We start from the raw sequence: 13,112 nt of genomic DNA on the forward strand, positions 1-13,112 counted from the left end.
TGCTGGGTAGACAGTGCTGGTCATACAGGAGAATTTTCTGGCACTGCTCTCCTGTTCACACAGCCTTAGGAGTGACGCAGCCAATTAGTGGTTATCCTCTGGGCTACTTTATAGAGGCCTTTAATTGCCTCACTCTGAACAGCTGGAGTCTTCCAACGGCCCTTAGCCTTCCTGGCATTATTTCTGGCAGCCGACGCCTAATAATGATTGGTGTATTGTCTAACAAGGCAGAAATGTATGTCCCGACTGTGACAACACCCACAGATTTACCTGACTTCCTGTCACATACCCCCCCCCTCTTGTTTCAACCCTAGGGTTGGGACACAGGTTTCCAGGTAGGCATGCACTCGGGACAACCCATCTGCATTCCCCATCCTAGCACTGGGGCGATGCGTTACCAGTTCAAGCTTTCCAACTTTCTTCTGACGCTCATCTATCATGCTCTGTTTACTGTCCAGAATGGACTTGCTCTGTACGCTGCTGATCAAACATTTCACCATTATTTTCAGTTCCTCATTTTCCTTGTTTACTTCATCTTTTTCTTTCTGTTGTTTATTAAGGGTTCTCTGCTTTGTTCGCAACTCTTGGTTTAGGTTTTCAAGGTCTTCTGTGAGCTTTAGTTGTAGCTCATTAAAATCTTCAATCCGTGCCTTTAAATCTTTGGTCTGTGCCCTCCACTTCAATGGGGCATGATTCGTCATCAGTTCAAACAGTCTACCGGAGAGAATCCAAAGCCCATTTCACCCAGGTGATTTGTATTCGTGTCATTATCTCTTGTTTTATTAAATTGATCACAAACAGCAAATTATCATATTCAGTATTCAGGCCGCACAGCTTCACTTTATTGGCTTCATACTGGGTTTTCTTTTTTTGACCGCAAGCTCTGGAAGCCAGCTTGTTTTTCTCCTTGCGAGATCGCGGCCTGGCAGTGACAGGAAGCTCCGATATGGGTGTTAGGTCACTGATTACTTTATTCAGTTTACGTAGTTCACCACCAATCTGCAGAAGTTTTCTTGGATTTGGAGTCATGTCTTCCACATCTGTCCTGCGAGATTTCTTCACAATGTCCTTGCCGTGATGCAGACCATTCTTCTGGTACATATTACTGGGAAGCGTGTCTCTGTCACATTCAAACGGTCTCAGCATCCCTTCATGTTGAGAAGGCATTTATTGCTCGCTATATACCTTCGCTTTCGTCTTTTCCTCAAGGACACGACAGTTATTCCTTTCAAATCTTCATTGTCTTCTTCTTCCACCTCTCTAGTAAACTCCACTTTCTTATCTTTGTGGTGCCACACAGGATTCATGCTCTCCATGAAATATTTCACATCGCTGTAAATCTTAATTCCGTCAGCTGTGCCTTTACCTTTCAGTGGGGAGGCAGACATTGCACTTATTCTACAAATTTCCTGCATTATATCTTCAATACCTTCTTTGGTAAGATCCATTTCAGTCGTGTCGTCTCCCCTGCTATCTTTTACCACAGCTTTGTAAAGTCCTTTATCTTCATTTGTAAACTTTTTCATTACTTTTTTTTTTTTTCTTTTTTTTCTTTACCACTTCAGCTTATTACCAAATTCTAGAGACCGGCTCATGATTTTATGCTTCTTACGTCTGTTTGCAGTTTGCATCATATGTGGTATTTTGTGCAGCCCAAAATTTCACTAGCGTCAATGAAGCTTAGGAAAGTTTTTTTTTTGCTTTTGATATCATTTGCAATATATACATATATCACCTTGCCGCCAGGGTGTTGAGTTCTTTACACTATTCCATTATTTTCTACCCCCTGGCTGAGAAGGTAAAACAAAGCTCGTATATAAGACATTTCCCCCCCCCCCCAACCTCCCCCCCTCGTGGCTCCCAGGAATCTGCTGCTTTTCCATATAAAGATATGCTTATATGTTTAACACTAATGTATAAATTATATTATTTATTTGGCAATTAAGCTATCAAATATTTTGTTTAAGGTCCACTTGTGCATTCATGCCCGGGGATAACTATATCTCTCAGGGCATTAATGACTAGGGAACTCTCAGTCTCTCAACGTAGCTCCATGTTTTTTTGTACTCTGTCCACCTTTTCCATTTTTCCTTAAACTCGCTGTTTGTTTCTGATAGACTTTCCTTTAACTCTTCCAGCCTGTAGGTTTCCTCCACTGCATCTATCCAGTTCCAGATCTGTGGGCTTTCAATTTCCTGCCACTTTTTTGGTATGATCCTCTTTGCTGCATTAAGCAGGTGAGGTAGAAGGGACTGCTTATATATTTTGATGCCCTCTTGACTACCGTGGAAAAGAACAACCCAGGGGTCTTTCTTTATCTCCTTGCCCGTTATCTCTTTTATTAGGCTTAGTATTGTGTCCCAATTATTTAGAATTTTCGGGCATGTCCACCATATGTGTGCCATCGTTCCTCTATATGGGCAACCACGCCAACACTCGGCGGTCTGTCCTGCTTTGAAGTTTTTAGATTTATCGGGGGTAATATACCAACCCGAGATACATTTATAGTTTGTCTCGGCTGTACGTCTGTCTATTGCGGAGGAATGGGTCAATTGCATAATCCTCTGAAAAGTGTTTGTCCCTCTGGGGATTCCTAACTCCCTTTCCCATTTCTCTACAAACGGTGCTTCCACCCGTGCTCCTATCTTAATAAGTATCCCGTAAAGTTTTGTGATCGTGCCCTTCGAGTTATCTAATTTGCATATCTTCTCTAAAGGTGTCAGCTCCGCCCTCGACCATAATGGGCGGGGGAGGTGCTGTACAAAGTGATGCAACTGAGAGTAATGCCACCTATCAAGATTCCAGTAGTCCATTCTGGTTTTCAGTTCTTCATAGGTCATTATCTCTCCATCATTTATTATATCCCCTAAGTGAACTATGTCTTTCCTAATCCAATTTCCCCCTATTTTTATTTCCCCAGGTGCGAAGTATGCGTTTTCTTTTAAGTTCATAAGTGGAGAGTTAAATTTCCTGTCCAAAAGTGTCTGGGTCCTGTCCCACATTCTTAATGTGTCCCGTGTCATATTGTGTGTTTTGTGATCTAGTGCTCTGAATTGTGCAGGGATCCAGATAGTGTTGCTCAATTTTGTGCCCGCTTGTACCTTTTCGATCTGAACCCATCTTTTATCTTTCCTGTCTCTTGCCCATTCCACCGCCGGAGAAAAGACAGCCGCCTTATAATAACTTTTAATATCCGGCACCGCCAAGCCCCCTAGTAACTTTCCCTGTTTTAGGATAGAAAGGGATATATGCTTTTTATTTTTCCATACGTAATTCATTAATAGAGAGTTAAGGATTCTCAGGAATTGCTGGGGTAACGCAATTGGAATTAATAAAAATTTGTAAAGTATTTTTGGTACTACTATCATCTTCAACATATTTATACGTCCGATCCATGATATGGGTTTGTTTATTGTTTTTTTTTAGTTTGTTTTTAATCTCGTTTAGCAGGGGCACGTAATTTATTTTGTAGATCTTCTGAACCGTATTAGCAAGTTTAATACCAAGATATTTTAATTCTTTGCTCCAGGGGAACGCACAGATCTCTTTTACTTAGCCTTCCTCGGTTTTGTTGAGATTTATATTAAAAATTTCAGATTTTGTTACATTAATTTTAAAGTTTGAAATGGAACCGCTTGGAATGGAGAGCTTGGGAATAGATTTTACTGGGTTGGTAAGGAAGAACAAAATATTGTCGGCGAAGGCCGACACCATTGATATCTGGGTCATTTCGAATAGTGGCCAATAAGGGCTCTAATGACAAAATGAAGAGAAGGGGGGACAGGGGGCACCCCTGTCTAGTCCCATTCTTCATCTCAAAAGACTCTGAAAGCATTCCATTGATTTTGATTTTTGCGGAGGGATGGTGATAAAGTTTGTTAATCCATCTAATCAACCTATTTCCTATTCCCATTACTGACAAAGTCTCCCTCATGAGCCCCCAGTCCACCCCATCGAATGCTTTTTTGGCATCCACCGATAGGAATAGACCCGGGGACGCATTCTGCCTTAAGCTCTGTAGCAAAAGAATTGCTCTTATGCTATTGTCTTTGCCCTCTCTGTTAGGGATAAAACCCACCTGATCAGGGTGCACCAGAAAGTGCATAATCCCTTTCAGCCGCTCCGCAAGAATTTTAGCAAAGAGCTTGATGTCTGTATTTAGGAGGGAAATAGGTCTATATCCCGAACAGAGTGAGCTATCCTTCCCTTCTTTCAAAATTATTGCAACCGAGGCGGCTAACACTTCCTTACTGGTTTCGTACTCTGACCCTAAACCATTGAAATATTTACATATCTTCGGTATTAAAATGTTACTGAATCTCTTGTAATAAAAAACAGAAAACCCATCTGGGCCTGGGCTTTTTCCACCTGCCGTATTTTTCAAAGCATTATTAATTTCTTCTTCGGTTATAGGCCTGTCCATATTCAAACTTTCCATCTCCTCTATTCTAGGGAGTCTAGCTTTCTCAAGGAAATCTCGGGTTTTAGCCTCCTTTTCTCCTGCTTTCCACCCCGACTGGTTTATTGTACAAAGTTCCTCATAATAATTTTTAAAGGTATCTGCGATGTCCACTGTCGAGTAAACCAGGTCCCCATCTTTTCTTTTAATTTTTTCAATATAATTCCTGATTTTCTTTTTTTGGGCCATTTTAGCAAGATGCCTACTGGATTTATTACCCCATAAATACCTCTCTCTGGCAATACAATTTAAACTTTTCCTCGCTTCTTGTTCCATAATCTCCTTGAGCGCGTCTCTTTTTAGAGTTAGGTTGAGGTACGTCTCTTTTAATCCCTGCTCTTTATATTTACGTTCTAAGTTCGCAATTTCTTTGACCAACATATCGAACTTCCTCTTTCTCTCTTTTTTTCCCCTCGCGCCCTCAGAAATTAGTATCCCTCTAATGTACGCTTTATGCGTCTCCCAGAGAGTTGCACTTGAGATCCCTTCTATGTCATTGATAAGAAAAAATTGTTTGAGTTTCTCTTCCACCCTACTTGCCCCTTCTTCATCTCGAATCAGGTCATCATTGAGATGCCATACCGGCTGTTGAGTCTTTTGTAGCGATAATTTAATTGTCATGGTTATTGGTGCATGGTCCGAGACAGACATGATTCCAATGTCTGTCTCGGTAATCCATTCCAACAGCCTATGATCTAGCAGATCTACCAGTATGTAATCTATTCTAGAATACGTTCCGTGTGGGGGTGAAAAAAACGTGTAGTTATGTGTTTTTGGATGGAGTATCCTCCAGACATCCACTAGTTGGCTATCGTGGATCTTGTGTTTTATTTTTTGTAGCTGCACGTTAGTTGTTTCCCTCACACGGGACGTACTATCATCTCTTGGGTTCATCGCAAAATTTAGGTCCCCCATCAAGATCGTGTACCCCTCCGCAAAATTTTTAAATTTGTCCAGAATTCTACTTAGATATTGGATTGAGTGTACATTAGGGGCGTAGATATTTGCTAAGGTATATATGGTGTTTCCTATTTTACCTTTTAAAAATAAAAATCTCCCATCTGGGTCTGTCAACCTTGCCTCGAGAATAAACCCCATGCCTCTCGCGAAACCAATTGCTACACCCCTGGCACGTTTAGAGATGGAATCCCCATAGAACCATGTAGGATACAACTTAACATTAGAATCTAGGGTCAAGTGGGATTCCTGAATAAAGACTACGTCCGCTCTATATTGTTTGATCTCTTCTAGGACCTTAATTCTTTTTACAGCGGAGTTCATGCCTTTAACGTTATATGATAAGAATTTTACTTCTGCCATTTCATCCTACTTCTTCATTGCCCTGAGCTTTCTTATACTTTTCACTGGGAGCCACGTTCCCTAATCCCTCCCCTTTTTGGAGGTGGGAAATCCCCTTCTCCTTCCCAACCCCCCCTCCCAGACCCCCCACCCCTCTCCCCCTCCTAGGCCTAAACATCGCCTCTGAACCATAGGGCTCCTCACCCCCCATTTCCCGTCGATTCACATGTAATGAGGTGGAGCTCCCCAGACGCCCAGCCCTCTCGTGTTCCCCCAAAGAAGGCATCAGTAGGGGTCGGTCTTATACGAGCAGGGCAGCGGACCAACCTGGAGACCCCCCCCTCTGATCTCCCACTCCCATCCCCCCCCATATCCTCCGCGTTCCCCACAGGTCCCGAGCCCATGATCCACCTGAGCCTATTCAACCCAACCAGGTAATTCTAGGACGTGCATGTCCAATTTCCGGCAAAAACCTGGCAGATCCTCTGGGAATGTTAATTTTGCTGAAACCCTATCTTTATGTCTTATAAGGCACACCGGAAAACCCCATTGATATTTGATATTCTGTAGGCACATCTGTTCCAATAAAGGTTTAAGATGTCTCCTTCTGGCAAGAGTTTCCCAGGCTAGGTCTGTGAAGATCTAAATCTCCACTCCATCATAGCGCAGGGGTGGCTTTCTTCTCAATTTAGACCAGATCTCCGCCTTATCTTCAAAATATCTAAACCTTGCTATTATGTCCCTTGGCCTTTCACCCTCGCCATCCTTAATTCTTCCTATGCGGTGGACCCGCTCTATTTTGAGGGGTTCCTCTATGCCATTATCCAGGAGGGGGAGAAACAAACTATTCAAAACATTTTTCAAATCTTCACCTCTCTCCTCCTTGATGGATCGTATTCTCAAGTTTTGCCTTCTCTTGATCTTCCAAGCGGTATTGTAGAAGCCTCTGGTTATGTTTTATTGTTTGGTATTGACTTTTTAACTGATTTAATTCTAGTTCCTGCTTTTCCATTTTTTGTCTCCGCTTCCTCTACCCGCTCCAAAATATGATTTATATCGGTTCTTAACACACTGATATCATATTTTATCGCATTTTCCAATCTCCTTAACATCCCCTCTAATTCCCCCTTTGTGGGTAGGTGTGTATCTATTCTGGATTCGTCCATTTGACTAGCTTCGTGCTCGCCTTCTGTTGACGTATCCACGATTGGGGAGGCCGCCCCCCCTACTCCCTTTTTTGTTGCCCCCGTTTTTTTTTACAGTGGCTGGGCTTTTAGTACTTCCGTCCGGGGTCATATAATGCCTTTTGGTACTGGTGGGGGGATTGTCCTTTGAGATTTTTGGGGCGGTGCCCCTTGTTGCCTTACTCATATTGTATTTTTCGTATCGTATTTTTTTGTCGCTCTAATTCGTTTCCCCAGTTTGGGAGCGGGTGCTTTAGTTTTTTTTTTTTTTTTTTATTAGTAGGCGATCGGTTTTATAAACGTTAAGAGCTCTCTAACCCTTCTAAAAGTGTCCACCGGGGTTCCTAGGGGTGTGCTCTGAGTCCCAATCTCCAGAGAGCATGCAGGTGAGAGAATCCCACACCAAGGGTTGATTAATGCTATCTTCTCTCTCTTGAGTTTTGTTACCACCAGGTGCGCCAATCTGTCAGATTAAGCAACGTTGTATATTGGCCTACGCCCCGAGGTATAGCAATAAACCTTTTAACACAGATGCCCTCCCGGGTTGAGAGTGCTTGAATGATTATATACTGTGAATAAAGTGTATCAGAGATGTTTATAGGCTTATGAGAGGATACGGGGATTCCGGTGCCCTTAAAAGATTTACGCACGCAGGAACAGCCTCAATTACTCACTCTCTCTCCTCTCACTATGTTGCCGCCTTGTTATCCATCCATCCGTCTCCGTTGCGCTGCACACGTAGTTATAGAGTTTATATACAGTGGACTAGGGTGAATAAGGTATGCTTCATGGAATCATGCATTCCCGCAAGTAGTCCGCCCCTGTCACGCTGCCATTTTTATGAGCGCAACGCGATGCGTCTCAAAGGTACTAATGCCTCTTGAAAAAAAACAGCGCAAAAGTGGTTTGAGCGGGACCAGAGAGCAGTTCCCAAGGTGTACTTCCCCTGGCAATACCGCCCGGCGCTGCACGGGTGCCGTCAGCAATCAATAGATAGCCAATTGTATAGTGGCGGAGTTTATCTGGCGATGAATTGTAACTTAACATAAAAGATTTCAGCTAATTGCAGAGATTGTTTGGAGGGTTGTTTGGGTACAAATACCATCACATATGACATTCCATCAGGGAAAGTAAGAGACCATGGTAAGCAGATGATATCCAAAAATTCTTACCCATCCCTCGATTTCAGGTTGTCCACCTTGTTAGTTTGACAGTACAAGCGACTTCCACTTAGCAGTGTATGCACAAGCATAGATATTACCTGCGTGTTGTCTAGATCCTGTAGAAGCCAGGGGAGAGATCGGGGTCCGCGGGGAGCCGAGAGCCAAAAAGTACCCACCGGGCGGACCCGCAGCAAGCAACTCCTGTTCCTTCCTCCTCTCGCCGCTCGGTCTGTCGCCTCTTCCGGAGGGCGGGGGAGAGGGTGGGGGAAAGGAGGGGACCTCCGTTCAGCGGCGGGGGAGAGCGGCTATATGAACGAAATGGACGGCGGTCTAGCGGCTCAGCAGTCTCTCGCTATGCCTCGTAGCCGCCGACGCCACTACACCCTCAGATCTTCCGGCCTCCTCCATCCCCCGTCCCCTGGTTAGGTCCGTGTCTCGGGCTGCTCCTCCCTCAACGTGCGTGCCTCACGTTCACCACGCCATCCGAAACTTTATCATTACAAGTGTCCCTGACCCAGTTTGATTATCAATTGATAGTGGTTTCTTGTCCACAGACCACTTGAGCGTGGTCTCTGTTTTTGTATTTTTAACTTTGCATATCATAATAACGTTTTACAACAAAGGTTTATAATGGATTTGCTCAAATTTGCCACCCAGGGCAACTATTTTTGGTATGACCAGCGATTTTTCCTCCAAACTAGGGGTGTTGCAATGGGGGCTAAGTTCGCCCCCAGTTTGGCGAATCTTTACATGGCCCAGTGGGAGGAGGATGTCGTCTATGCCCTCCAGCGTCCAGAGATTTTGCTGTGGGCCAGGTATATAGACGACATCCTCCTCCTGTGGCAAGGTGACGAGGAATCTCTTCACGAGTTTATGGTTACCCTCAACGACAATGTGATGGGCATCGTTTTAAACTACAAGCTCAGTCACACTCTGATTCATTTTCTTGATCTCAAAGTTTCTGTTGATGATCATCGGTTGGTGACAAAAACTTTTTTTAAGCCAACCGATAGAAACGGATACATTCCCAGTGACAGCTGTCACTACAGCTCCTGGCTCAAGTCCATACCCTTTAGCCAGTTGCTCCGCATCAGGAGGAACTGTACGAATGTATCCGATTTCTATACTCAAGCAGAAACTTTGAAGGTCAGATTTGTTGAAAAGGGCTATACACCAGCCAAAGTGGATGATGACATTGATCGTGTGTCCAAGATCGATAGGGATTCCATAATTTCAGAGAAACCCAAACGCCCTCCAGATACTAGGTTCAAATGGGCATTCACTACCCAATACTCGGTGCAACATAAGCAAATCAAAAACATACTGAACTGACATTGGAGTGTTCTTAAAAGCGATTCCCTTCTGGGCCCGGTGCTCCCCGAAAGGCCTGGGGTTGTTTTTAGAGGAGCTATGTCGCTCAGAAACAAACTCGCTCCTAACGTATCGGACCCTCCCATCAAACCCTCCTTCTTTCCAGAGCTGAAGGGATTTCATGCGTGCAGGAGATGCAATGTGTGTCTTTTAAACACCCTTACCAGTAGAAAAATAGACAGCTTTTCTTCCACAGTGACATCCACCATCTATAAGATGAAGGATTTTGTCACTTGTGACACTCGCTATGTGGTTTATCTTCTCACCTGTCCGTGCAAAAACAGTATGTCGGCAGGACTATACGCACATTTTCCATCAGAGTTAATGAGCATATTGCATGTATCAGGTTGGGTAAGACTAACCATATCGTTCCTAAGCACTATCTGGAACACCACCACAAAAATTCGGAAGGAACAAGTTTTCAGATTATTAGGAAATTTACCCCCCATTGGAGAGGGGAGTCCAAAGTTAGAGGCGTGTCCCAGCTCGAAATGTTTTGGATATACCAACTCCGTTGTTTTTTCCCCCATGGACTAAACATCGATTGGGACATTAACGCATTCATCAATCAATCCTAGATTGTGAATGTCATTTTGTTCCGTTTGGACACACCTTTGGGTTGAGTTTTGTTTATTATCAGTATTATATATATTTTCCTGTTTTGTCACTTGATAATCTATAGGTCATACATGGGTCATGATGTTTTTTTAAAAAAAAATTGGCCTTTTTTTCATATATATACGTGTTAGATTTTCGCCTGGCCTACAGGAGAGTCATTTGTGTTTTTAATAATGTGTTGGATGAGCAATGATGCCATATAGCCATTTACACACTAGGGATCACCTAGTATGAGTATGTCACCTCCCCCAATTACAAGTCGGCGTTCTTCATCTCTATTGGCCATGTAATATGGCTAGTGAGATTGTATGGAACGCTTATGGAGGACAACATGACGCCGACTTGTTCATACAGCGTGCTGTCCGTCTCCAATGATTGGCTATCCACGGTCCAGCTTGGAGCGCAGCCTCGTCGTGTGTACGACGCGATTGCGCCATTGCGGGTGTTCGTGATGACGCGCGCGTTCCCCATGACCTGCGCTCTGATTCATAGCTGTGCCCGTGGAGGCCCTCTCCACCAATGTCTAGCTTGGAGTCTGGGGACTCTGCGTCGGCGGCGTGTTAATGCCGCCGCGAGTGGGCGTGGCTACGTGTGTATGCCATGTGATCGCCCTTTGGACCAATGACTTTGCCTGCATGGATAATGGGGGATAGACACTGGACTTTTTGTTCATTCCTTGCTGACAGCAATGGGTGTTGTCAGCAGGAGTCCGCTGTGATTGGTCTAAACCTCCTGGCTGCCATTCACAGCTGTCTCGGCTTAATGTCATCATTGCTCATAGAAGTAGTATAAATATATGGCGTGGGGCATATGTATGGGTTCATGCCCCAGTTGAAGAGCTACTGGCTCGAAACATGTCGGGTACATAAGCCCATACGCTATTTGCTTACCACGCTACTTTATCCATGTGATCACCTGTACTAGTCTTTCCGCAGTCTTGTACTTTTTATCCTATTTTTTATTTATTTATTTTTTGCCCATTTTTCTGTATACCATTTTATGCCTAATAAAGGCTTTTTTACTGGAAGTAACCACACTATGCGAAGTTGTGTGTGTTTTCTTTCCTTACATGATTCTATGATGGGTCTACCTGCCACAATGCCATTATCCATGAGTTTCCCCTGAAGGATTTTCCCTCACATTTGGATCCACTCAGCTTCTGATGATCGACTGTCTATTGGCTCAAAGGTCTCCCATTGACATCATCGTTTTCCAGGAGTTCGTACACACTCGATTGACACACTGTCGCTGACGTGTGTGTCCACGCCATCCGGTAAGAGTACCCAACTTTTATCTGTATCGATTGGATGTTGTTGTGGATCCTATGAGATTGACCGCTGATGGGGCTTTTACTACCTGTTTAAATCACTGAAGTATCCGATTCCTGTGTTGATGGACTTACTCTACACGTTTTTGCAATTCAGTTTGCCTTAATGTGATTCTGTTTATTTTTACATTGGGACTTTTTATCATCAGAGTTTCCATTCCTTGGTTTCTTTGGATTGTTTTATGTACATTGCTATTTATAACATCTATTAGCATTGTCCTTTGATCATATATCTTTGGACGTATCTTCGTGGGATATTTATTTGTGATACATATCCATTATCACTTGAGTGCTAAGTACCCTGGTGGTACCATTTGGTATCACACTTACTTTGATTTTGATTTTTCAGTATTTAAATTTTTCTTGCAAATTATTTGATATTTACATGTATTGGTCTAGTGCAATTTTATATATTCTTATACTTGCCCCTTAATTGGGGCACCTGATTTGAATACCTTGATCATATATTTGGTTTCACTCCAGATAGTATTTAGCACTGCACTTTTTTCCTTTTTTATCATAATAACGTGGCAGTCTTCTGTGACCTTCCACTGCAACTGCTCCTCAAAATCTGGTCCTTGTTTTTTTTTTTTACATGCCTTCTTCTTTTGGGACTCATCATAAACTTTATCAAAATCTTCCCCAGTAAGGGTAACAATGAGCTGGTTTGATGCTTTTCCATCTACTACTTTTGCAGTATACGTTCCTTTATCTTCTTCACCAAAGTCTTCCTTGATTATTTCAATAAGTCCATTTTCCTTGTCAAATGTTATTTTTCGTTTCGGTGTATTTTGGATGACTTTGTCATTGAGAATTATCTTCAAATCTGCATCAGAGGACAGTTTTTCTACTTGTAACCAGAGGCGCACATCCCCATTCTCCAGTACTTCCACATTCCAGCCTGAGATTTTCTGTATCAGTGGATGTCGTACATCGTGGCTTTTGCGCATCAGTTCCTCTAGTGCTTCTGTTGTTAGCATGTGACTAGCAGATACTCCATCTGTATTTGGCATTTCAACAGCATAGGTGCCTACATCTTCTTCAGAAGGGTTTGTTAGAATAAGTTTAGACTTATTTCCATCGGTAGAAATGTCTGTTCTCTCTGAGTCTGGAGCTCCCTTGTAGTCCTTGGACCAGAGGAACTGTGGATTGTCAACTGGCTCCGGGTTTTCAAATGAAAGGTAAACAAATCCGTCCTAGTCTACCCCAACCTCAATTTCATTCATGCCTTTTTTTTTGGTTGGCTCATCATCTGAATCACTGGCAATGTGATTTTGAGCATCTTCATTTTCAGAGTCACTAGCATTACGATTTTTGCTACCATTTTCTACATCGCTGGATGTTCGTTCCCTAGGTTAATTATCTTCTGAATCATCAGAGTCACGCTCATCTTGAACTGGGGTTGCACCACCGTCATCTGAGTGTTCGCGGCTGTAATAGTCCGCTTCCATGGCTGGGCTTCTCACACCTTCAATTGTGGCCATATTCTGCGGAGGATAGAAAAACTTTTGAGTCTCTATGAAAGGCAAAATGGCACAGCTTCTTCGGCCTATGGAGGGCTCTTCAATTGTCCTTTCCTGCATTTTGGTTACAGCACCACAAAAACAAGTATTTTCCTTGGCTGCTTTACGAACTACAAATGGCTTAACTTTGAATGCCTTTCTAGGAGCAGCTGCTTGATACACAGCCCC

General features: G+C 43.3%; 2 protein-coding genes across 17 annotated transcripts in view; both read right to left on the bottom strand.

Moving 5' to 3' along the window:
* The window catches only part of NRXN2 (neurexin 2), a 2,907,124-nt gene that overhangs the window by 19,419 nt on the left and 2,874,593 nt on the right, over positions 1 to 13,112 (bottom strand). The window lies entirely within an intron of this gene.
* Positions 369 to 10,375, bottom strand: LOC120916891 (myomesin-3-like). Its single transcript, XM_040327842.1, has 2 exons — positions 8,607 to 10,375; positions 369 to 1,529 (listed from the first exon to the last, which is right to left on the bottom strand). Exons 1-2 carry the CDS (start codon positions 8,706 to 8,708, stop codon positions 1,140 to 1,142), a joined length of 492 nt encoding a protein of 163 aa, XP_040183776.1. The 5' UTR covers positions 8,709 to 10,375; the 3' UTR covers positions 369 to 1,139.

This window comes from Rana temporaria, chromosome 11 (assembly GCF_905171775.1).
Source record: "Rana temporaria chromosome 11, aRanTem1.1, whole genome shotgun sequence".
Taxonomy (NCBI): Eukaryota; Metazoa; Chordata; class Amphibia; order Anura; family Ranidae; genus Rana; species Rana temporaria.

Bases quoted from the DNA above. Each gene is read 5' to 3' on its own strand.
- LOC120916891 (XM_040327842.1), bottom strand. From the start codon at position 8,708: ATGATATGCAAAGTTAAAAATACAAAAACAGAGACCACGCTCAAGTGG. The intron at 1,530-8,606 runs GTAATGATAAAG...AAAAAAAAAAAA, and splicing joins AAACTGGGTCAGGGACACTT to GTAATGAAAAAGTTTACAAA.